We start from the raw sequence: 27,398 nt of genomic DNA, 5'->3' as shown, positions 1-27,398 counted from the left end.
TTTAAATGCAAAAAGTGAAGTTCTGTGATAGAATCGTGCATTTCCCCCAGTGGGCTTTTTGCATGAATGCATAAATAATTCAGAGATAATATTCATAGCATGATATAAACTACATTATTAAACAATTTATTTTCATGTTATGTTTTTATACAAACAAAAGATCAAAGAAGTTTGTTGTTGTTTCTCTTGAGGAGTGTCGATCATTTAATTATGATAATTTTTTTTCTCGAAAATAAAATTTCAAGCTAAATAAGCATTCAGCTATGAACTAAATGGTGTGATAAACCTCTAAACATAATTTGTTTTTAAGCGGGATTTAAAGTTGTAATTAGGTTTATTATATCAGATAACTACTTGATTTTCAACATATAATAATAGACAATGATAGAAATATGAATTTTAACAGATTATAGTGTTCGTGAAAGTGACTACGGATTATTTTCTGATTAATTTGCTTTTTTCAGGTTTGCGGAAAAAGTTTTGTTTTTCTAACACCATATGGCGCCACACTCTCTGTCAAATCTGTTCCAAGAAATACGCTTGCCGTAAGATTATTATTATTATTATTATTATTATTCCTGATACCTCCAAGGAGTCCGAAGACTCATCGCGGGAGGACATCTTCAACTATCTCTACACCTTACCTCTACTACGAATCAACGCCATCTACCGCCCACCTCCAACACCACCACAACTAGTAATTTTTGTCTGTAAATTGCGTGTGTTCTGAAGGGCCGATTTGTCTGTATGCGGGATGAAAAACCCGAGTTTCCGGGAGAAAAAACCCTGCTACCTCCGTATGAGATCGGCTAACTCACCATCGATTGAAATCGACCAGATAAAGATTCCTCCCGTCGCGACGAGAATCGAACTTAGGCCTATTCCAATCGAAGGGCGCAATGTACCGTCGTTCTTCCAATTGCGCTACGGAGGCGCTAAGCAATAACAATAGACAATAGGATTAAGCAATAGACAATGAAATCTAGAAAAGACCTAAACTGAGTTAGTTGAAGCAATAAAAAGAATAAAAAAAAAAGAATAATATTTTACACAGAATTTACTGAATTTACGTCGTTCTTCCAATTGCGCTACGGAGGCGCTAAGCAATAACAATAGACAATAGGATTAAGCAATAGACAATGAAATCTAGAAAAGACCTAAACTGAGTTAGTTGAAGCAATAAAAAGAATAAAAAAAAAAGAATAATATTTTACACAGAATTTACTGATGAATGTAATTTATAAAAGTCACCTTTTAAAGTTAACAGAAAAAATCAGGTGTTTCTCAAGGTGGCGTTGATTGTAGAATTGTTAATACTATGAGTAATTTTCGTATTATGTAACAAGTTAATTTAACTAAATTAAAATAACAGTGAAATGTACAGTATACTTGTCGATATACTGTAGTTTATCACCACAGTCCAAAAAATACTCGAACAAGCCAGTCTTAACAGAGATAGATAATAAATGCAATACTGTGGTTTATTATTATACATCAGAGTATATCTAGAATACAGTAACTGATTTTCGAACATGAAGTATTTCTGTAATAGCTGTAATAATAATAGGCACATAGTGGAAGAACAGAGCATATACTCAGTGGCTTGATCATTGAATTTTCTTTCTCCAGCATCTTATATATGTGGAATAGTTGAAAATTGGTGCACTTTTAGATTATGTTTACTACATTTTGACATTGTTATTTATATACTCTATACCACAAACAAGTTTAATAAATTTCTTTATTCGTTTGAATGAAGGATTCTTTTCGGTGCAGTTGAAGCATTCTTTACATACCTATTGACTATAGTATTTTTAACTACCGTTACTCTATATGCAAAATAATTTCAGCAGTCAGTTGAGTTGGCAATACGTTATTATAGTTTTTGGACACACTATATCTTTTTTTTTTTTTCAGTTCCAGTGGAAGGCACAGTTAAGACCATTTCTTAATAGTTGGTAAAAGTGGATAGCACAAAGACACGTATAATAATTTATAAGCACTTATGTCGGAAGTAGAAGGTAAAATTATTTACCCTTTGAAGTCCAGTATTTCCCGGAAGGGGGGGGGGCACATTCTTTAGGAAACTGTAATTCTTTTCGTGAATAGTTTACAGGAAACAACTTGTGAGATTTTAGCTTCAAAATAAATTCAAATAAAGGCCATCTTTGGAAGCCATCAACTACATACATGTTTTAACTTACTGTTGCCTCTTCATACTATCTCGAGGGGGCGTTTTTAGCGCCCTCTTATAATCGGCAAGATTGGCTCTGATTGGTGGTAAATGAAGGCCGTCTTTATTAGGCATTAGAGGTTGTAGAATATTGATATCCGTCCCATTAATCGAAAAAGATGAGTCTTTAGGTTTGTCGGATGTTTGAGATGACCAAGGACCAGCGAATGATTTGTTCAGTTGGAGAGAACTACTAAAGGGGCGTTCCTTAATTGATGAGAGACTCTCCGAGGTTCTACCACGTGATTCAGAAAGACTTCTACTTCCTGTATCCATTCTGAACTTTAAACGATTACTGCACCGTAATCCCGATGCCCCTAAGTCCCATTCCCATGGCTCGCTCTTGGCTGTTTCCAGTTTATTTAATGACAAAAGAGGCAAAATACTGGGGCGAGCGTCTTTTTGGACTGGCTTCTTACTCTCTGGATTTTCATCTGCAGACGTGCCAGGAATGCTATTGCTGCTGCTACTTGCATTTTCATGGTTCTGATTCAAAATGAAATTAATGTTCGGAGTTGAAGGGTTGGAAATTGCTGGTAGTTCTGTGACACTACTCTGAGTTGGTATACGACGCACTTCCTGTTTAACATCCTCTTTGGTCTCCATCTTCTGTTGAGAATTTGTTGAGTTGGATTCCGTATTTTCCTCCGGAAGAAATTCTGAGAGTGTTAAGCCGAGGTCACCAACTATAATTCCAGCTAATTGAATACCAGCATTATTCAAGTCAGGACGTTGCTGCATAGACAAAATATTCACACAGGCTTTGTTGTCATTAATTTTTGCTAGGTCTAATGCTGTCAGTCCTTGTATATTCTTGTGGTTAATATTCAATGGCTTCTTTGTAGCTTGGCTGCTGTTCATGAGCACGGCAATGATGTCATCGTAGCCTGAAGATGCAGCATGCATCAGAGCTGTGTTGCCGTCGTTATCCTGGACATTGAAGTCTATTTTTACCTGAAAGAAAGAAAAAAACTTATTATGGTGGGAAAACCACGAGTACTTTTAAATGATCATTTATCAATCCTTTAATGATATGATAGATTTCAAAATAAAATTAATATTTGTTTTATTGCCATTGCTTTATTTACTATTATTTTCGAAAAATGCATAAGTACCTATCGATATTCAAGCCAACACTGTTGCCATGTACACGCCGCCGCATAGTTTTAAATTATATCGTTTTTGATGATCAATTTTTTTTTTTACCTTCATTATGTTCATTATTGGATATCATCGTTTATTTTATTTTATTTTATTTTCAACTAATCCGTGAGTCGAACGCAATGCACTGAAATATTACCTTTTGTTAAATTTAGTTTTTAAACTTTTTTTTTTTTTATATATACCGACAGAATATTTCTGGCATATGTTGAATTCTAATGGTGAACATTGCCAAATATAGCTCACATTCCTACCAAAAGTGGGATCTACTGTTGTTATGGAAACATTATATGACGTCACATCAGTATGTTGATTAACTCGAAACTGCAAACAACAATCGGGGGAGAAAAAGCATTCAAAATGAAAAAATAAACATTTTTAACAACCTTATTTTTATTTTATTTATGTATTTATTTTTTTATTTTAATTACAAAAACAAAATTATATTAAACATTACTAAAATAAAGAGCCAAAAAGCGAATATATAGAAATTATTTTAATTAAGGGGATATTAAATCCCACATAATTAAAATAATGTTTACATCGCCGAAATGAAGCCTATTGGCTCTTTATTTTAAAATAAAAGAATATATAGAATTTTGGGCGGCGCCTATGTCTTCTAAGTAATCCATACTACGGCAACTCGTGAATGCCAGGAAGTGTACAAGAAGGTTCTTATTTTCTATTCTTTTCTTTTTTTTTTTTCCCTGAAGAGAGTTGCATTTTTGCATTTATATAAGTTGAAGTTCATCTTCCAGTGTGAGACCATCATATGCCTTACTGGAGGCCTGAAGTAGTTTGAAAAAATCATCTTTGGTCTCTAGAGCAGGATTTTTGTATTATTTAACCCTTAATCCACCCAGGATACTAATATATTCTAGGTTTTCAAACTTTCGTGGGTGGAATTCACATTAAAAGAAAAAGTGACCTCGAAAATGTGTATTAATTCGTTGTTTGCTCGATAGATGGCTCTGACTTTGTTAAGAACACATTTCATTTTTGCATTGCATACATTATTACTTTATGTATCTTTATATTTGCTGATCTAGTTAACCGAATAGCTAATATACTCGTTCTCCAACTATAGGACTGGGAATTCGAATGCTGTCGTGGACGTGGAAGTTTGTGATCGTCTTTAGGTGGGAGATGAATTTCATCGCTCGGTGTGAGAATACCGCCGTATTTGAAAGTGTGAAGTAGCATGAAAAGGTTTCGTGTTTGGTGTCCACAGCAAGAATTATTTAACAATTAGCCCACTTATGGTATTAATATTAAAAATTTACTGCTTTCCATGTATGGATGATAGGTATATTTATTTGCTTATTTATTTATTTATAATAAACCGCACATGTAAAGTCACATGACCTATAACATAGAAGTACCACGCTTGGGCAAAATTATATAATATTGCATGTTTGTGTGGCAATAATAGATTCTTCCTGAGTATGTGAGGTGGCAGGACAGTCGATGTATGTTTCCTGTATCAGCAGACAAACATGAAGTTGTGCTTTCATATTTCCATGGCAACAACATTTCTGCTTGTGTAAACCATGTGACAGAATATCTTATGTATGCGAAGTGTGTCCCAAAAGTTATTGGACTGTATTGAAGCGATTATGCCTGAAAAGGTTAGAGATTGAACAGAGGCTAATTTATGCATAAAAAAAAAAAAAAAAAAAAAACGAAATCTATCATTATTAGAAACTGCTGGTATTCTTTTTTTGAAATTGTATTGTATACGCCAGTTCGATTTGGCATATATTTACGTTTTGTAGAACAAAAAAAAAAAAAAAAAAGTCTCTTGGCATCAGATCTGAAGGAATTTATGGAGGAGGGGAGGGGATGAAGCAGACTAGGACATGTTAACATACTCTTCATGAATAAATTATCACCGATTTGCCCCAGTAATTTCCGTACATTTTTAGACAATTCCCATTCTCTAAATGCGAAGAACTGTTTGCAATATTTCAAATATCTGTGAAGTTTTACCCGGATTAAAAGAAAGAAAACTTAATGCACAATCCCAATTTCAAAACAGCAAACAACTAAACAAGTGATTATGTGTAAATTTTACACGCTGCAAGCGATAACGGCGAGATACTAACTAAACTGATTATGGATTCACACAAAGTGAATCACTTAGCACTAATCCTCGAACTTCATCTTGTAACTAAACCGTACAGACGGACTTTGCTGTCTTTATATGCTGTCAGAGAAGACTGGAATAATATTGCATTTGATATAACAAAATTCGATCCAAAATATTTAAATATCAAACACGTTCGTTATTTTGAGCGTGGTTTTGAGTCGAAAGAGAACCGATCCAAATTGCAAACATATTATCATAATTCTGAACTATAAAAAGTAACATACGGTACATATTGTTTTGGTTTTTATGCGTTTTTTATTTTATTTTATTTTTTTTTTTTTTTGTGAGTCATAAACGTCCTCTTTCGATTCTGCTGGTAGCTTGCTCAATGTGATTTGCGTGTCAATGTTTGATGGAAGTAGCTGTGCAATACTGGCTGCCTGCCGTTGACATAAACATTTTATTATTGTATTAAAACAGGAAACGTGACTAGGGAACTAACTATGATTATTTCTGCTCAATACAAATGAGAACGAATCAACTTTTTTGTTTATTCTCACGTTGAGATGACAAGAAAATAGTAATTCAAGGATTCAAGTAATTCAATAGAGAATTAAAGTAAAAATGTATAGGGCAGGGGAGGGCGGGGATTTGCTCTATAGAAATGGCGTCTTCCTCCATAGAGTAATCATAGGTTCGAGTCTAGTCGGTGACTAGAGGAAGTTTTATAGACCTTTTTTCAAACGATTTCCAAGTCACAATGGTTTTTAATCACACAACCAAAAAAAAAACCCTAAATACCACTAAAATCAACCTTGGTTAACTCCGTTAGGCAGCGTATTTTCTCCTCTGATGCCTATTACGCCACTGATAGTCTCAGCTGAGAAATCAGTAAGAGCTAAGGGTGGAGACCAGATTCCCGTCTTTCAAAAAGTTAGGTTTAAGGGGCTTCGCATATTTCCTTGGCATCTCTCATCATGACGAGAGATCTAAGTACACTGTCGCAGTGTGCACAGACAGAAGCCGTAAAGGCAGTGCATGAGTACAGAAAAATCGAAAGCGATGAAAAATAAAAATTATTTGAGAAATATTTTGATACCAAAATATCGCACCTAATCTCAAATTTATTGATCCACTATTCGCCAAAAAATTCTAACTGAATTTAATTTAATTATAATTATTATATTGAATTAATTGATTTATATAGTTTAAATGGATTCATTTATTATTAATATTTAAAATTACGAGCCAAAAGTTTTTATGTTTATTTTTGATTATAATGCTTTAAAATAAAATTTAATTTTGCGTTATTTAGACGTATATAAAAATCGGTTTTAATTACATTACATCGGTTTTAAAACACATTTTGAACATAATAAATATATACAAAAATGTATCTTTTTTATTTTAATTATGTCGTGCTGTTAAAAAAAAAAAAGAAAAGAAAACACGAAAAATATATTAAAAGCTTCTTTTGAACAGTATTGAGATCCACTAATAAGAACTGCAGGTGGCATTTACTATTTTACAACGTTGTGACGTAGTTTGATCATGGCAACCACGCTGTGTCCAAGGACAGGACGGTAAGTTTTCTGACAAGCCGTACTGTGTCAGGGTTTGCTAGACACCAATGTTTCAGGAGAATGAGTAAAATGCCAGTAGCAACAAAGGCCATAGAGACCATCGATCTTTGCGAAAGTTGTTATTACAGTTATTATTCGCCCAACGTACGCCTAGTACCTGAACAGCTTCTGACTTAGCAGAGCATACAATACAATGCATGAAATAACACATATGAGGAAGAAAAGAAGAAAAAAAAAACTTAAGAGAAAAAAATCTTTTATATCAATTCACTTACGATGGAAGCAGTATGCGATCAGTTTTGAAACTAAATAGATTTGAATTCAAATCTTGTTAAGGACGCGAGGAATATTTCCGACGTGTTTTTTATTTGTTTATTATTTTTCTGAAGATGTTTGTTCATGTTAATATAATTTGCACACACTTTATGCTTTTACTCTCATCATGTTCTGTACTGCAGATTGGACAGGAATTTCCAACTAGCCCGCTGATATTATGGCTAGATTTTCAGCTAATAATATGATATGGAAAAAAAAAAAAATGTCATCAAAATGTACTCAAAGAAATAATCTGAAAAGCGACTGTGTAGCTCATTGGAAGTGCCGTGTGTCGTCCACACTGCGCTAGAACTCCCGAAGGAAGAGTGTCGTAAGTTCAATTCCAGTTGCCGACTAGAACAGTGCTTCCCAAACTTCTGGATGTCAGGGCCCCCTTTGCAAAAATTAAAATATTTCACGCCCCCCCCCCCCCCTCGAAACAAAATCGTAATAGAGAGTTATAATATTTATTGTATTTATATTCAATACAAAACATACACAGCGAATATTGCAAAAATCAATTGCTTATATTACATTTTTTGCCTCTTACCGTTTGTTTTTGTTTTTGAAGACGATGCGGGCTGTTCTGGTATAATATGAAATATTGTCCTTTTTTTTTTTTGAGTCTGTTTCTGCTTCTTCTGATTGTTCGCGGGAATTTTTTTATATTTTTTATCAGCCACTTATCCATCTCAGGGTTAAATTTTTTAATGTAGAATAGATCAAATAATATCACCACTTACCGATACTGGCACACCACAGACTGATAACATGAAATTAGTGAATATTACCTGAATAAGGGAATCCCCCAGACCAGGAACATTTTTCACTTTTGTGACTTTTCTCCTTTTACGGTAATTAAGCCTAATGCGAAACAGACAGCAAAGGCAGTCTGTTTATTAAAACGTGCATATGATTGGTGCGGTATTAACAAAAGATCGCGCAACCGAAAGATAAAAGCATTTGAGTTGAAATGCTAACTCTCTTCAACCGAATTCCATATGTGAAACTGCCATAACATTCATTATATATACAGGGTGTTCGGGATAAATTTGACATATTTATAATTAATTATATTTTTCCGTAAGTTACATGTATTAACACACACTTCTCTTCATTTAAAAGTTTGGACCCTTCTTCATTCATATACAAGATGTCAGAAAGGATGGATAGCTGGAACCCACCTGAATCATGGAAGAGAATAACTTGTATCATGATGATTCGTGCCCGCCATCAAAATAAGGATATTACGACTGCTGCCCAATGCTCCCTGAATACAGTAAAAACAATCAGGCATGAACTAGAGACTTGCAATGGTGACTACGAGGATGTAGCAAGAAGAAAGATCCCTAGCAGACGATCTGATTGCGTTCGTACAGCAGAATTCCTCGCAAATCTGCAGGAACAGGTGTTGAAGAACCCTGGCATTGGAATTCGGGCTTTGTTCGTGGAGTTGCTAACTGTAGTCAAGCCCTGGATAACAAGGGTAGCCAATGGTAGGCCGTATGTATGGCAGCAGGATTCGGCCCCTTGCCACACCTCTGGGAAAAGTCAAAAATGGTTGTCTGAAAATTTCTACGACTTCACCAGTCCAAATGTTTGGCCTCCAAACTCCCCAGACCTTAACCCCATGGATTATTTTGTATGGGGCGCAGTTGAAAAAGACACCAATCGCACTTCCAGTAATACAAAAGCCCAGTTAATGGATAAAATTAAAACAGTTTTTGCGGCCCTTCCCAGGGAGACTGTAGCATCAGCTTGTTCGAGGTTCCGAAGCAGAATTGAAGCTGTGATCGATGCTAATGGTGGTTATTTTGAGTAAATCTTGTTGATAGTATTGTAATTAACTCTGCCTGTAATGTTTTTTTGTCAATTCATTAAATTTAATAGATACAAAGATTTTCTTCTTCCTTAAGAAACTGTCAAATTTATCCCGAACACCCTGTATATATATTACTTAGTTTTAACACTTTTACGAATTTTAACACGTTCGGTTGAATTTTATTGCTGCCTTGGGAAATCGAACTCACACACATCAAATTAATAACAATAGTTTTTAGTTAGATACTGTGTTTGCCCATGCAACGTATGGTTTTGTTTCAGTCTATACAGCATAGTTTCTGTATGAGGGGACATGTTATTCATTAATTAGTGTGTTTTTATCCCAGTTGTCTCTAATTGCACTATTTGTTGAGAAATATATTACACAGACTCCTCATACCTTATTCACTGCATAATAAAAGCACTTGTTTTTATTGCCTCTGCAGTATAGTGGCTGTTAGGGAGGGCATGTTCACTGCAAGCAAGTTACTATCTCCCCACATGAACTTGTTTAAGCTTTTTTTCATGTGTGAAGTATATGCCAAACTTTTATTGGTAACAGAAAACTAGCTCCGATGACAGTGATAATATAAAACGAGTTTTGATATGTATATAAAGTCAATATCAACAGTTCTTGATATTAAAATATAAAAATAACAAAAAATAAATAATAAATAATAAAAGTTAAATACGTTTCTTTTAAAATAAAAAATTTACTTAGTCTTAAAAAATTTTAAATTTGTTTTCATTATTTCACGGCCCCCCTCAACAAAACCTACGTCCCCCCAAGGGGGCCACGGCCCACAGTTTGGGAAGCGCTGGACTAGAAGAACTTTTACTAAGTCTTTTTCGGTAGGTTCCCAGTTAGTCGATCCCTGGCACGGGCAAGTGAATTTTTTCTCCAAGAAACTCAACTCGTAGAATCCACTATTTTCAGACAGTAGAACATAATGTTAGGATTAGGGAATGAGATGGCGGTACTTGTCAGCCGCATCTCTGGCCGGTGTCATGTATAATTAGTGATAGTCTGGGGCAAGCTATCTCTGATTGGCTACCAGTGGAGATTGAACCGTCCCCTCAGTCTCCAAAAGTTCGATAGGGCTAAAACGGCCTGGCCTACTCCCTGTTAGGGAATAAAAGGCATTAGCTGATTATTTTCTAAATATTTGTTAATCATTTATTTATTTTTAGAACATGGGGATATTGAGGATGATTTTAACCACTTATTTCAGGCTGTGCAGATATACCTTGATTACAACGTACTTTGATATATATTATAAAAATCAACCTTAGAGTTTAAACGATATTCGTGCAATAATGCTAGCTATTCTAGCATTGTCTATCATATTCTTGAACTGCTTTTGTCATAAAATCATTAAAATAAAATTTTATTTTAGTGGCAGACAAAACACTCACAACTGAGTCAGGCAGTGCATTCCACTCATTCACTGCTGTCCAAGTGAAAAATCTAATTCTTACGACTTTGTTAACCACACTCTTACTTAATTTTCAGGAATGACCTCTTGTTCTTTCACCGCTATCCCACTGTTGAAATATTTCCTCCTGCATCATTATAAAAACCTTTTAGTAATTTGAATGTTTCTATCATATCCCCCTCTTCTCCACCTATCAACTAACCTGTGTAATCCAGAAACTCTCAATCTGTCAATGTAGGGAGCATATTTTACACCAATCACCAACTTAGTCATTCTCCTCTGAACCCTCTCCATCACTTCATCTCCAAGGAATCCAGACGACCAGACCTGAGCACAGTAATCCAGATGCGTTCGTATCAAAGCTTTAAAAAGAGGAATACTAACTTCTTTAGCTCTCAGTGTTAGTTGTTTTTCAATAACCAAGTAATCCTATGAGCAAACGTGCTCGCCTTAACAATATCCCCTCTGAATTTCAACTCCCTATCCAGCAATATCCCTAAGTCCCTAGCTTAATCAATCCATTGGCGTATTGTTCCATCAATGTGGTACGCAGCTTGTAATCTTTTAATCCAGAAATGCATAACTTTACACTCTTCCACATTAAACTGATATCCATTATCTATTGCCCATATTGCGGGCTTATTTAAATCATCCTGCAAGCTCTCTGCATCAGTTTCATTAATATGCGCTACCCAACTTTGCATCATCAGCAAACACCTGAATATCTCCTTTCAAGTTAATTGAACAATAATGGTTTCAAGCACAGAGCCTTGTGGAACACCACTGGTCACCTGCTTCATCCTGGACTGCTCCTTCATTCACTACTTTTTGGTATCTGTCCATGAGTCATTCTCTTATCCACATTACCAGTTTAATATCCATCCCCATGTGTTCTAATTTGACAGGATATACCATTGACAAAAGCCTTAACAAAATACAGAAGTATCACTGTGTAGCAATTCCCCCACCCAACCCAGCTGTCACTCTATTATAAAAAGTTAATAAATTACTAAGGCAAGACAGATCTTAAACAAAACCATGTTGGTCCCCACAGAGTATCGTATTCTTATCCACTCATTCCTGAATTCTGTCTTCAACCAACTTTCCCCATTCTTTTACCACACTCCCGAGATGGTGATTGGTCTGTAATTTTCTACTGCAGTCTTAGAGCCTTCTTTATGGAAAGAACTATTTTACCTTCCTTCCACTCGCTAGGGACCATACCAGAGCTCAAACTTAAGCTAAATAGCCAAGTAAGCGGCGTTGACAATTCCTTTGCACATTCATAATACCCGTGCTTATCCATCCAAACCTACAGTAGTATTTGCATTTAAATTCCGCAATATCTTACCTCTGATTCATTAATTTCAATTCTCATATCAGTTATTGCTACTGATATTACCCACGTGAGAAAAATATCCTCACTTGGGTAATAGACTTTATCAAAGTGGTCACTCAGTAACTCTACTATTACATCTGACTCAGATGTAATAGTAGCCCACTAAAGTTATCCTTCCAAAGTCATTCTTTCTTTTACTAATTTATAATAATAATAATAATAATAATAATAATAATAATAATAATAATAATAATAATAATAATAATAATAATAATTATTATTATTATTATTATTATTATTATTATTATTATTATTATTATTATTATTAACGAGAATGCTTAACGGCTTTTTTTTCTTTTTTATCTTGGTTTGTAAATTTGTAAATGTAATATTAAAAAAAAAAAAAACAATAGAAAGAAACCGAATTTAATGCCAAAATTCGATTGCTATTATTCTCGTCCTTATGATTTTTTATATATTCGTGTTTGTTTTTTCTAGTTTGTATGCAGTGCGAGAGCCAATCAACGTTACTTAAAATGGCTGCTACCAAACGAACGATGGCAGCTTCTGTCTTGGTAAACAAAGTAGTCGGCATGTTTGAATAATAACTAATGAATGTGTACTCTCTGAATAAGATCGATCGGAAAGCTATAAATAGAAATGGGGGATCATTATTGAATGGAGTGTTTTTTGTGTATGAACCCAGATTAATTGATTGTTTATTAAGGAGAAATAAGATAAAATCAGGCTTATTGTTGGAGGTTCGGATTTTGGGTCAATTTCGTGGAAACATCGGTCATATTTTGTACGCTTTTTTATTTTTGTTTGTTTGTTTCTTTTTTTTTTTTTTCAAAGTCACCAAGGTAACTCGATGTAAACAAAGAAGTCTGTCCAACTAACTAATACAATATATTTGTGCTAGAAACGGCTGTATGTCTTGAGTGCATGTAGCGCCAATTTGTTTTCCGCTTTTTTATTTATTTATTTTTTATTTGGTTAACAGTGTGATGAAGTATACGATGTAAACAAGTTACTTTCTGTTTCAAGGCGCTGTACGAAAATTATTGCACAAAACCATGGGCTATAACCAAGTATTATTTTCATTTCTTAAATTATAATTTTTAAAAAAATATTTCAAGTTACTTGAGCGAAGAAAAACTAAAATTTTTAATGAAAATAATAAAATTTTAAAATGGATTGCTTAATGTTTTTTTTTTATGTTGGTTTGTAAATTTTAAGATGTAGTTTAGAATATTAAAATATATTAAATACCCAATTAAAAAAACCAATAAAAACATATTAAATATTAAAAAACCAATTAATAAAAAAAGTTCTTTTACATAATTCGTTTAATGTCAATATAATAACATGCAATAATATTTTGTTACACTATGTACAGTATATCTGAATACGCAAGTGCATGGCAGTAACATAAAATTAGCCCCTTAACAAAAGGGACATTTTGCATGTGCTAAATCGATTGTAGTATTGCTAACGTTAACGCACTGCAGCATTTATCAAGAATAACAGCTGTTAAGAATATGCTAAACTCTCTTTAAACAGTTATGAATGAAGCAGTGAAAATTGTAAACAGTTTTTATTTCATACTGAAGTTTGCTGGCTGTCGTGGAAAAGTTTGAATCTATTTCTTTGAATTGCGAGAAGAGATCAAAATCTACTTCCATGATAGTGAAAGTTAAGTATTTGACCTCTTCAGTCGCATACATGATTTATTCTGTCTTGCCCGACTGGCATACTTAGAAGATATGTCAAGCGTCTTCAATGGCGTCGGACTTTTGGCTCCACGTATGGTCCAAATATCCTGAAATCACCGACTTAGCAATGAAGTATTACATCATTCTCATCAACTTATAACAGCTAAGTTGGGATTTCAATACTGTGTTGAAATCCCTATTTAAAAACGTATTTAAAAAAAAAAGGAATAGACGTGGTCGTTTGATAGGCAGCAAACTCCACCCTCCATTGTCACTGATAGCCAAGACTGCTTCTCCCTCGCGCTCCTTAATCCTAACTATATATTATTGTCTGAAATAGTGTGAGTAGCACAGGCGAGTTTCTTGAGTTTTGGGGTTAAAAATCGGGAGACAACCCTACTTGTCTGTGCCAAAGATTGGTTACGAGTTATCCGATGCGTTAAAAAAGTAAGAATAAATGAATACATATTAAAGTATTTAACTGTTAGCTGCTGATGATTATATTTCGCAAATGTTATCGTGCTGAACAGGATGAGTTCTACTATCAAAATTTCCGAGTTTTGGGGATGAAAAACTCGTGCAATTGGCAGGAAAAAATTCATTAAAAAGGCCTGGTAAAATATGACTCTAGCTGGCAATTAGAATCGAACTTAAAACGGTTTTTCTACCGATCTAGTGTTATGGCGTTCAAAATAATTCAAATGAGATATGATATTAACATTTTCATATTTTTATTTTATTTCATTTTTTTTAATTCACTAAACTCAGATGTATTTGTTAATTTCTATTTGACTTTCTTTGTATATTATTAAAATTTTGAGTTTTAATATATATATTTTTTCATTTATTTGAAGTACCAATATTTGCAGAACTGTAGTACACTCCGCATATCAACACAGACCTTGGTTGGCAATAAATCTAATGGAAATGACTTCATTAGCCATCCTTGTCATACACAATGTTTGACCGTGATTGTGTCATTCGCCTTTAGCCATGGATATAAATATAAAATTATAATGAAAAGCTGAATTTAGCCTTCTGCGCAATGTGAATGTACTCTTTGGGCATGCGCTAGTGACTTGAAGCACTTAATGACCAACACATTTTCCCGATTAATACAAGTATCATGCATGGAAAAGAAGACAGAATTCATATCTGTTGGATAATAATAATAAAAAAATGTCACAATAAATCCATAACACATTAAGATTAACTCATTCTAGAGTTTTAAGTAGCCTTTTATTCGAATAGCTGTCACTACGAAAAGATGCGTTGATTTAATCATATATTGTGTTAAAATATTTTTTTAAATTAATAAAAAATGATCCCAATTTGTCTGCTCATATCACATCAAATTAAATAAAGTGAAGAAAATATTATTTAAATAATAACAACAACAATCCGTTACTGACCTGCTCAAAGGCTTAAATAGTCATCACAACTTCATACATTTATCTGGTATTGCAAATTTACAGCAAGGAGAAATCCACGTAGTTACTTTTGATATTTCGAGATATTTGATCTGTGTTCTAAGTATATTCCCATCCTATGATTTTTCCTTTACTTGCATCTAAATCTACGACTTCCTCTCTGTTCCTTTTGTTATGTATGAGTGGAGGTGGCTTTTATCATTCACTTTCTCCAGTAATGTCTCAAGGCTTTGTTCTTTTGCCCACCACGTCTTCTGTACATCGATTCTGTTTCACTAACTTCGCATCGGCATTGAGATTAGCTAGTGATCAGAGCGTCATTCGTTGGACATGATTACCAAGAGGCACGGTAAGTCTCTAAATGGCATGTATCTGGAGATTTTTCCTGTTTCGGGGAGTTGAAACCGGAGTTTCCTAAGGAAACCCTACCGCATCCTCATTGCTTTCTGTTCTCTTTCTCTTGGAATAAGAACCACAAATTTCTCGTAATTGACAACGTATCCTTTCTACACCTGGTTGACAACCTCAGAGCTGAACTTCCTTTCTCTCTTCCAGATAAGCAGTTGCTCGCTAAGGTGAGGAGTGTCTCCTCACCTGAGCAACTACTCATCACCTCCCTATTCAAGTTCAGATCTTCCTTGAATGTTGTAAGATCTTTAAGATCTTCCAGATTTTGCATCCATAGCTTCTTTACCTGCATTAATATTATAAAAACTTGAGCAACAAGTCGCAGCTTCGTCTTAATCAAATTTCCAACTGGCTCTTCACACTGTTTGCTCTTCATCTATCGTTGTCTTTGGTTGCGGTTGATTATGTTGTGATATAATTAATAATATAAAAATATATTTCGTACTTCATATCCTAATAATTCTTCATAATCAGGAGATGTGTCATGCCAATGAACTTTCATTTTTGTATTACTTTATCCGGCAGCGTCTAATAAAGTTAACACGATTTTTTTTTCAGTAATGTTTTAAACTACATACTAATATTAAAAATAGAGTCAAGCTCTTCAATCACAAGTTACTCATATAAAGCGACTAGATCTCATATTTGAAATTGTTAGTTGTATTGAGCATATGCTTTTACACAATTTATTTTATACTTAAAATAACTTTTTTATGGAATTAGACTTACGAAAGCTATTGGGAAGAGGATGAGTCTCGTGTAGTCCTTTCATTATTATTTTTAAATGAAAAATCAATTTTAACAACTCACTAATAATTCAACATGTTTTCAGTTCTATTTTTTTCCCTGTTTCACGTATGTTGGTGAATATCTTGAGACAGAGAGATGAATTGCATTGCTCTGTAGTGAAACTACCACCCTACTTACTGTAGGCTTGAAGCAGTTTGAAAAAAGTTCGATGTCTAAAAGTCTCTAGAGTGGGTCTGCAGATTATCCACTCTCGTACGATAGCCTTATAACCTTCCGTGAGTGGAATTCAATAAAAAAGTAACATAGGTTTCCGAATGTGAAGCCAAGATGTTCATTAATATATATTCCAAGTGCTTCGATTCAAACATCTCCTATGTCAATCAACACTCACAATTAAGAACCACTGGTAAATATTGATTTAAAAATATATCTATGTCTGGAAGAAACACCTCAGAATGTTAATAAACAGTAATTGAATTTTATAGGGAAACTACGACTATCTTTGGAATGATGCGTAAACCTGTATAACTTTTTTTTTTCAATTCAAGGTGAGTTAGCTGGTCTTCGTACGGGAATGCAAGTTTTTACTCGAAGAATCTCGAGTTTTTCATCCCGCAAAGCAGAAAACAGGTCATAAAAATAGACAAAATATACTGGCCTCCTAACTATAATTGCCTCTAATTCCAAACAACCTAACCCAAGCTGTTAAGATGCTATGTTACAGGATGCTATTGACGGGTTTCACATGCTGAAACGACCGGTTTTGGATGTTCCTTAAGAACATTGAAGTTAAAAGCTTGAAGTACTTTGGGTACATAGAAAAAAAAATAATGGGAAACGTTTCAAAATAATAATAATAATATTAATATTAATAATTAATAAATAATAACAGAAGATAAAGTACCTGAGTAAGCAGTAGGTACGGCATTCAATGAGGTAGACGAATGTGTCAAAATTGACAGGTCTTCAAACAGGTGAAGCTTCCAGCAAAGCTCAGCAAGAGTCACCTGACTAGAGTACGTGTGACACGTTAAAGGGATGTAGACTGGACATAAGCGTCCGTCGATTCCAATGCAATAATAAATTAATGAATGGAGCTTTTGAAGATATTCAACTAAGTAAATTAGAACAATATCGACACTACTTTTCCAATGAACGACAAAAAATTATTTGTTTTTGTTAAAATTAAAAAAAAAAAAAAAACTCTGAGTCTAATAAGAGGAATATACTCAACTCGCAGAACATGTGAACATATGATGGACATTACTGCAAAGTTTAGAAATTAAATTTAGTGAAACAAAATGTTTTGAACTCCATCTGGTGAAGTTAACACGCAGATGAATATATTCTATTTCATATAGACATGCATCCGATTGATGGCGATCGAAATATTTTTTATTTCATCCTATTTAAGCCTACATATTTTAATACAACTTACTAGAGCTCACTAAACATAAAATGGTCTCCGAGATTTTAATCAAACCGAAAATGAAGTTATAAACGCAAAGGAACATACCTTTCACAGTTAGTATGCATCCTATTTAGAACGAATAAAGAAAATTCTATCCGTCTGCAAATTCATACACAAACATTGGGGGAAAAAATTCACGGTTCAAGCATCCACAGTCTATACGAACATCCTTTCCGGTTTTTTTTTTTTTTTTCACGAATAGCTGGCAAACGTTACAAGTAGTTTGACAAAATGAAGTTCAAAACTGTCACTAGGGAGTTTGTGCTAACAGTTCCCTTTGGTTGTTAGCAGCCGATGTACGCAATCTACTACTATTGGTGGTGAGCTCATTACGGTTTCTCCTCGCCAATCGATCTTGATAATGCCGAGACATGCACCCGAGTTTTTATTCTGCCATTACATTATTAAAAATGTCTAGCGGTCACTACTGCTGTTGCGTGTGTTGTGTAGGATCTTCTGATTTCTTTGTGAAACTGGAGTTAGAAATTAGATGGCATAAATCTTCGCACATAAAAGTTTGTTTTATGTGCGAAGTCATCTTCGCACATAAAGTCATCTTCATTTTGAAAAATGAAGTCATCTTCATTCTGAAAAATGAAGATGACTTCATTTTTCAAAATGAAGTCATCTGTAAATAAATACATTTTTAGATTTTAACGAATGATATTGGGAAAGAAAGGAAGTTTAACTTCATCATTCTACTTAAAAAAATCAACAATAAAATTGAGCAATTTATGAATGAAGAAAAATTAAGCCTAAATATAAAGAGAAATTTATACCAAAAAGTTGCGTATGGAAAAAATGAATCATGTGCTAAATATTTGAATAAGGTTCTAAATAAAAGAAGTAGGATTGAAATGGGGGATTGACAGGGAAATTGCAGTTGTTTGTATACATACCGGCCATTGAATTAAAATCCTTTATGCAGATATACGTAAACGTAACTTACGCAGCATACATGCGAAATACTTGGTTCACGTGTGTCACCACGTATATTTAAGAATGCTGCTAATCAGTAGTCGTTCACAGTGTGGATTACAATGGGAAAAATAAAGGATCTTTCGGAGTTCGATGAAGGACTTATTTTGGGTACCCAACTGGAGCCCTGATTTTGAAAACAGCAGAGCTGTCTGATTTCTCAAAAGGTGTGGTATCCCAGGTGTCTAATCAGTGCAAAAATAACCATTCGCTTGTCCAAGAAGCGTAACTGTGGTCCTAAGATAGTATGTCAGGAGCGATTTGGATCTTCAGCAATTGATAGAAGCATTTACTGAACGCTGTTTCCGACCCATATCTCACCAAACTATGCGCAGGTAAATGAAAAGGATCGGTATTAGCAGTCGCATGCCTGGTAATAATAATAATAATAATAATAATAATAATAATAATAATAATAATAATAATAATAATAATAATAATAATAAGGAACCATTGAAATCAAATTTGGAGAAACGTTTACATAAAAAGTATCATCATAATAAAACATTACCATAATAATAGTTTAAGATATATCTTAATCTATTATTATGAAATAACAATTGCAAATAGCTATTTTGAGAATATATTTTCATGAAAGGTGAAAAACAGGAGAATTTTAGATTTATATCGATGCTTAAACAAGACAAATTTGGGGAAAGAAATACGTCTACAATCTTTTTGGTATTCTTTTGGTATTCATAGCAATAATGGATGTCCCAAATTTTTCCTGCCAATCGATCATTCGGCTAAATTATTAGTTCACAAGATACAAGTTCCTATTTTATAAACTGAACTGAATTTTCATTATTCTAAACGGCAAAAGAGGGAAAAAATGAATAATGGTTAGTTTAAGTAGTGCACTAAATGATCTTCAAAATTAGGATGAGTTTGGATGAGTTTTTTTTTTTTTTCCCATCCTGTTAGAACTTGTTAGTTTACATGCATGACGTTATAATTGTCTTCAGGACGGATTATAATTATATGACGTCTGTTAGTGGTCATAATAGCCTCAACTATAAGGACAACTATAAATTAAAATCATTTCCCCCTTCTTTTTTTTATTATATCCTTAAGATTCTAAAGTCACCGAAATATATTTATTAGTGGTACTAACAGGCAGTGTTCTTAAATCATCATTCAAAACCAGCTTATTGACTTCTCATACTCATGCAATATTCAGAAGTTTTTGTGGAAAATCCGCTATTTCTTAAATGAACAAGAATTTATCGACTTCGTAGCTATCAGTTCGTGTATCTGTAAATCCATCTGACAATACACGGTTTCCTCCTGCATTATCTCTACCGTTTAGGTAATTACCATCAGTCCTATTTATAGCACGCAAACCAGAAACGCATAACATTATTCGATATGCATCGAACATAATTAGCCTGGAGTAATGGCGTTTTTTTGCTGCTGTTTATTTGGTTGTCATGTGCACGACATATTCTATACTTCATGAAAAAGAGTGACGTCGCCAGTCAAAGGCAGACATCGATCTAGTCAGTAACAGAGATAGATCTGATCAGTGCAAATGGAAAATCTGTGCCTGTGTACACAGGAGACGATGGGAAAGGAGTCGAAATATTAATGAAAATATCTCAATTTCAGTGAATAGAAACAAAAATTTATTAATGTCATCATAATGACGTAGTTGAAGTTGATTATCAGATATTTGGCAGTGTAATTCCATTGACAAAAAACAAACATTGTTCTGCCATTTCTAATTTTATATATATATGAAGTTGTCAACTTCCTACCAATCGCCCATAGAGGGCGCACTTTTTAGGACTTTTAAGCTTCTAGTTTAATATCTTCCACATATTTTTTTCTGTGGTTTACAATTCTTATACTGCATCCCGGATGGTCTTGATAGTATTAATATTAATATTATTATATAATATTTATAATATAATTATATAATAATAAAATAGAGCCTGTGTAGGTCAGTGGAAGTGACGTTTGCACACCACAGGGCTTAACCGCATGAAGGAAGACTTCGTGGTTTCGAATTTAGTTGGCGACTAGAAGAAATTTTTCTAAGCCTTTTTTCGACCGATTCCCGAGTTAGTCGATCTCAGGCATGGGCAAGAGGCTTTTTTCTCCTAGAAACTCGGGTTTTTCGTTCCATAAACTCAAGAAAATCGACCGTAGAACCCACATTATTTCAGACATTAAATACGAGTGTTAGGGTTAGGGACCACGAGATAGCGGCACTTGTTGAGCCGTCACTCTTTACTGCGTGCCGCTTAATTAGTGATAGCCTTGGGACAGCTATCTCTGATTGGGTACCAGTGGAGATTGAACTGCCCACTCAGTCTCCAAAAGTTAGATAGGGCTAAAAACGGCCTCGCCTACTCCCTATATACGGGAATAATAAGGCGTTAGCTGATTTTTTTTATAACAATAAAAGTAAAATAAAATAATAAAATTAAATAATAATATTATATAATGTTATTATATAATGCTTAATATTAATATAATATTAAGTATTATTATTGTGATTATTATTATTACGGACAACTCCAAGGAGTCCCTAGACTCATCGAGGGAGGCCTTAAACAACTATTCAACATCCACACAGTATCTATCATACTTTGCCTTGAACTCATTCAGTCATGGCACCCACAACAGACTCTGGAAACTTATTCTAACACCCTTATAACCACACTCTTGCCCAGTGTCCATGGATGGCCCCTAGTCCTCTCACCACCAGTCCTGTTCTGAAAAATATCCTCTCAATTAATCTTATAGAAACCCTTTAGTAATTTGAATATCTTAATCATATAACCATTTTTCCGCCTATCAACCAATTTCTGCATCCCACAAATCTTCAACCTGTTCTCATAAGGTTGATTCATAGACCTGCTATCATCTTGGTCACTGGTCTCTGGATCCTCTCCACCTCCTCCGCATGAAGAAGAAACCCTTGATACAGAGGAACAATAACTTGCTTGTCTCTGCACCTCAAAGTATTCTTCAGTAACCAAGTGATTTGATGACCTGATTTAGCCACTTTTGCAATGTGCCCCCTAAACTTCAACTCCCTATCCACCAACACTCCCAAATCCCTGGCCTCGTCAATCTCCTGGAGTACAGTTCCACCAGTGTGGTATACTACTGCTAATATTTTCACCTCAAAATGCATAACCTTACACTTTGCCACATTAAATTGACATCCATTCTCCTCAGCCCAGTCCTCCAATCTATCCAAATCATCCTGCAAAATTTTAACATCATGTGCATTCACTATTGTTCTACCCAACTTTGCATCATCAGCAAACAAATGAACAGTTCCTCTTAGATCCTTTCTTATATCGTTAATGAACAAATCAAATAGTATTGGTCTAAGAACAGAACCCTGCAACATACCACTAGTCACAGGTCGTCTTTTGGACTCTTCCCCTGAATAAACTACTCTCTGATATCTACCATCAACCACCTTCCTATCCATCTCACCAACCCTATATCCATCCCCATACTGCAGTTTAGTGATTAGAATTCCATGTGGTATGCTGTCAAAGGCCTTAGCAAGGTCCAGCAGTATCACTGCATACCCATTACCTTTATCCAGTTCAGCCGTCACCGTGTTATAAAACGTAAGCAAGTTAGTGAGGCATGATCTACCCTTCACAAAACCATGCTGTCCCCACACAGTATCCCATTTTCATCTATCCAATCCTGTATTTTTCTCTTGACTACTCTCTAAAACTTTGACGACTCCTGATATGCTGATCGGTCGGTAATTTTCATCAGCAGCCGTGGAACCTCCTTTATGCAGTGGAACTATTTTCCCCTCTTTCCACCCCCTCCGGACTAACCCAGACCCGAGACTCAAATTAAACAAAATGGTCAAGGGCACTGACAATTCTTTAGCTGCTTCATGTAAGATCCGAGCTGGCATACCATCCAATCCCACAGATGTATTCACATTAAGGTTTTGTAATATACTATTCACCTCCATTTCATTCGCCTCAATTCCCGTATAGGTTATTGGTTCCTTCATTCTTGCAATATCACCACCTGGATGATATATTCTTGCAAAGTGCTCTCTCAGTAATTCCACTATATCAACTGATTCAGTTACCTCCCTATCATCGGCATTCCTTAAAATCATTCTGCTGTATACATTTATTCTTTTACTTGCAGCATATCGAAAAAACTGTTTGGGATTCTCTTTAGCTTGCATGGCTAATTTCCTTTCATAATCCGCTTTTGCTTTTCTTACCACACTGGTTACCTTTCTGGCCTGTGATTTATACTGTTCATGGCCTGCAGGTCACTTTTCTCTTTAAATTCCCTCCACAGTTGTTTCTTTTTTTGCAGCTCAAGTATTAATATTATATCCAATGCAATGATACAAAGCTTGAATAATATCGATCTCACCACACGAACATGATTCTCGGTGATCTTGATGGTCTCGTAAAACTATTAAAATGAAATAAGATAAATATCCCTCCACAGTTGTTTCTTTTTTTGCAGCTCAAGTATTAATATTATATCCAGTGCAATGATACAAAGCTTGAATAATATCGATCTCACCACACGAACATGATTCTCGGTGATCTTGATGGTCTCGTAAAACTATTAAAATGAAATAAGATAAATATCATAGCTAAGTAAATGAAACAACGGTAAAATAAAAGTATTATTATGTATCTAAGTATAAATCAAGTAACATCCGTTATACTCCATTAATGTCTTCTGAAAAAAAACATCCTCAAGTCTAATCTGTAGACACTGGTTCAAAAGAATACCATCCTAGTAGGTAATTTCTAAGAAAATGTAAAAGTATCCGTGCAATTTTATTTATTTTTGGTCATAGTCCCGAAGAGCCTCAAATCATGGGCGTTTTTCCAACTACTTCAAGCCTCCAGTAAAAGGTATGGCAGTTTCACACCAGGCGGTGAAATTCATCTCCTACCTAAGGAGGTAATTACAAACCTCTATGCCCATGGCGGGATTTAAACTCGCAGCCTGTTAGTTTGGGAATGCATTTGTTAGCCACTTAGCCAGTACATGAAATAATCTTATAAAAAATAAGATTTCATGTACTATTTCAATTTACTTTCTTAAATTTCTCGTTTAGATGATTTCTGTATGCGGTCATAAATAACTTCGTTATTCCTGCACATAACAATATTTGCCTTTAGAATCAATCTGAAGTTAGCCTGCAAGGATTCCGTATCAGTTTTGGCATCATTCGCTTGTTCCCTAAGACCATACTCATTGTCAGTAATATCCAAGATAAAAAAAAAAAGTTGTCTAAGCACATATCCCTGTGGTACCCCACAAGTCACCATTATTGTCTTAGATTTAGCGCCTTTATATATACCATTCTTTGATACCTGTCAGATAGTCTACTCAATCCATGCTACTAGCCTATTTTACATTCCCATCCTTTGGGTTTGTTTAATAATCTAAAGTGAGGCATTTTGTCAAACTTCTTGGCAAAATCGAAAAAGTATTACTGTATATCTATTTCACCTATTCAACTCTGCTGATAGTCTATCGTAATATGTGAGAATATTGGTCAACCAAGTCCCGCCTTTAACAATGCCATGCTGTCTTCAAGGGATAAATTATAAAAGAATTATCTCTGGATGCAATTTCTCACCAACTGCTCTAAGTAAAAATAACATCTCATACCTTAATAACAACTCCAGAGATACAGATTAGTGTATAATTGTTGGTTCTATAATTCTAGGTTCATCATTGTATAGTTGAATTATAAATTTTCTTGCCGTTCTTTCACTCACTGGGAAATGCATTCGTAATGAGATTCAAGTTAAAGAACCAATTTTAGGAAATAGGGAATAGCTAAGTTTCTAGCACATTAAGGATATTCCTTTAGCAAATGCGCAGACATTTCTTTCAAACCCCCACATCTGTCCATTTCATTCAAACCCATAGCTGTGTTTAACATCATGCTCTTACAATATTTTAATATTTCTACCTTTTTCGTCCTTTAAATCCGCATCAGCTTACGGAGAAGCCACGAATCTCTCTCAAAATACACCTTTCAAAAGTATTACGTAATAACTTATTGTCCTGAGCATTCGACACTTTTCTGCCGTCTAAATTCATGGTCCATCCTTCCATGGTCATTCCTCCTTTCATTTATGACATCATGAAAGAATTCTGATATTTTCCCCTTTCTGTTCAGCTAAATTCTTTACGTGATTCTGATAAGAAGTTAGTCAACCTCATCATCGTTATTATCTAACCTGTTCGTTGTACTGATCATATGACTGAATATCACTCATGTTTTACACAATACAGTTTGCAAAATATTTTTTTTTAATGTATCTTATTCTTTTAAGTTTTATTCATCCTGACACCCTTGCGATTAAGTCCCCTGATTATGGAATGCATCAACTCCCTTTTTCCTCTACCACCGGTTTTTCATATAACACAAATAATTATCTTGACGACTGATTATAATCACTGACCTTATAGTTCGCCACATATCCCCCTTTTAAACAAATTGAAGGCATAATTCTCACTTATTACCAAAACTCCCTTCCATGATGTGCTGCTTAAGGATGCAGTTTGTTAATAACTCTAATTCTTTTTCTTCTTTTCCGTGCTTTCTACTTCTTTGACTCTGTATCCCCATGGTTGAAATCACTCATAATGACAGCCCTTCTCCAATCCATACGATTAATCTATCTGTGTAGTTTTGAGTTCTCTTCAGTTGACCCAGCGATTATGCATTTTGTCTCACTGCATCAAATATTCCCAATCCCTTAGACAGAATTGTTTATACTCTCGCTGTTCATTCCCAATTTCTATTCTAGTTGGCTCCAATTCGTCTATAATCATTAGCAACATCCCCTGTCTCTTATTCGGTCTGTCTTCCCTGAATCAACCAAATTTCACAAATGCAATAATTGATGAATCATTGAGTTTACTAATAATAAGAGTTTTTTCTCATGATTACTCCTGATACTTCTGGCATTAGTGAACATGCACGATAGCCAACCACCAGCCAGATGAATATCAAAACAACTTTTAAAATATGATACATTCAAACAAGTAGCCGGAGTTGATTCCTGAACTAAATCTCCATCCTCATGGCTGATGTCATAATTTCTTCTGTTAGACAAAACCAGTTCTAGTGATATTTTTACTATTTTTCCTGTCTCACTCACTTTGACATCTCAGTCAAAATATCTATCACCAACTCAAATCTGTATGCTAAATCACATAAATCCTCCCTCCTCTCTTACAGTTCCTCGTCCTATTTTAGGACTAGGCCCTTAACGCAAGTACACCCGTTGAGTTCATCCCTAGAGATACATCACGCATTACCCCACAACTGTTCACTACACACCTATTCTCATAGCCCGTCCTTGGAAACCCACCAGCTGGTTCTCTTTTCTGTACCAATGCAAACTTGCTCCCACAACAGCAATTTGGGTAGCTTCTCATACCATATCATATCATCTCTCTCTCTATGAGAGAGAAGGCATTGCTTCGATGGCGACGGGCACATAGTATGTAAACAGTTTAACCACAATTCCTTATATTTAGAGACAACCTAAAATTTATTGTAGATCGGAGCTCATACTTTATCAATCAATGATCATCTAGTCATGTAGTCTACCAACAGGTATTAACATTCCGCCATTAAAAAAGGCGGCTACCATAATGATTTATATCTTCTATTGATCTACACGTAGAAAATGTAGATGCTACCGGGAAAATATTCTGGTAATATCCAAAGTTTGGATTTCCACTAGTTTTATTTACGTCTTTCACAGCAGTGGGGTAAAAAGATCAGGTGCATGGATAAGTACCCTATCAAAAACATATTATAAATAAACGAGCCAGTTGTATCGAACTGTAAAGACAAACTGTGGTAATACTGAAGTGAAATGACTCATGTTGTTTAACCATCACGTTGATCGTAAGCCCAACAGATAACTGTAATTTAAGTCTCAGAACATTTTATTTATTTTTATATAGTCCAGAAACATTATTCTAGAGATCAAACATTGAATTTTTTTTCAAGCCACTTCAAGCCTCCAATAAGGAGGGCGGTGGTCTCACACCGGGCGATGAAATTCATATCCCATATAAAGACAATCACAAACATCCACGTCCCTAGCGAGAACCTGGTGGTTCTCACCAGGTAGGTTCTCATGGTTGGAGAGTGTGTACATTAACCACTAAGCCAACCAGGCCATCAATATTATGACAAAACACCTAAACCAGACTGAGTTGTGTGTAAAGATCCTAATTAACTGGGGAAAAAAAAAAAAAAAAACAGCTACCATACGGTACTCACATTTTTTCCCCCCACAAAATGTTGCTTTTTTTTCCTTTTTTTTTTTTTTTTTTTTTTTGAATTTGATATCTGGCAAACATAGCATATTTGCACTTCCTACGCAAGTCGTGTAAATAAAGAAATCCATAAACATGTTTGGAATAAGAATGAAGCAAAGATCATTTCTGAACAGATTATTTCTCTATAGATTTTCTTTTCTAAATAAACCATTGAACGTTAATTATTTATTTTTTGTGCTTCTAACATTTGGCTCTAAAAATAAACAGTGCGTGGGTTGCAGATGGCGCTGTCGGCCGTATTTGATTACGTCCATCAATTTCAGCCATCGTTTGCTTTGAAAGCATTCGTTAATAACAACTGCAACTAGAAATTACTTATG

General features: G+C 34.7%; 1 protein-coding gene across 8 annotated transcripts in view; it reads right to left on the bottom strand.

Moving 5' to 3' along the window:
* Positions 1 to 1,460: 1,460 nt before the first annotated feature.
* The window catches only part of LOC150098636 (uncharacterized), a 180,350-nt gene continuing 154,412 nt past the window's right edge, over positions 1,461 to 27,398 (bottom strand). For all 8 annotated transcript variants that reach the window (XM_090404915.1, XM_090404914.1, XM_090404908.1 and 5 more), the window contains one exon: positions 1,461 to 3,187. In XM_090404915.1, the coding sequence (XP_090261041.1) occupies positions 2,201 to 3,187 (987 nt within the window). In that variant the 3' untranslated portion in view covers positions 1,461 to 2,200. The remainder of the gene's footprint in view (positions 3,188 to 27,398) is intronic.

The sequence above is a fragment of the Typopeltis vanoorti genome, chromosome 15 (assembly GCF_054136105.1).
Source record: "Typopeltis vanoorti isolate ZY-2024b chromosome 15, IOZ_Tvanoo_1.0, whole genome shotgun sequence".
Taxonomy (NCBI): domain Eukaryota; kingdom Metazoa; phylum Arthropoda; class Arachnida; order Uropygi; family Thelyphonidae; genus Typopeltis; species Typopeltis vanoorti.
This window is presented reverse-complemented; position numbering and strand designations above follow the sequence as displayed.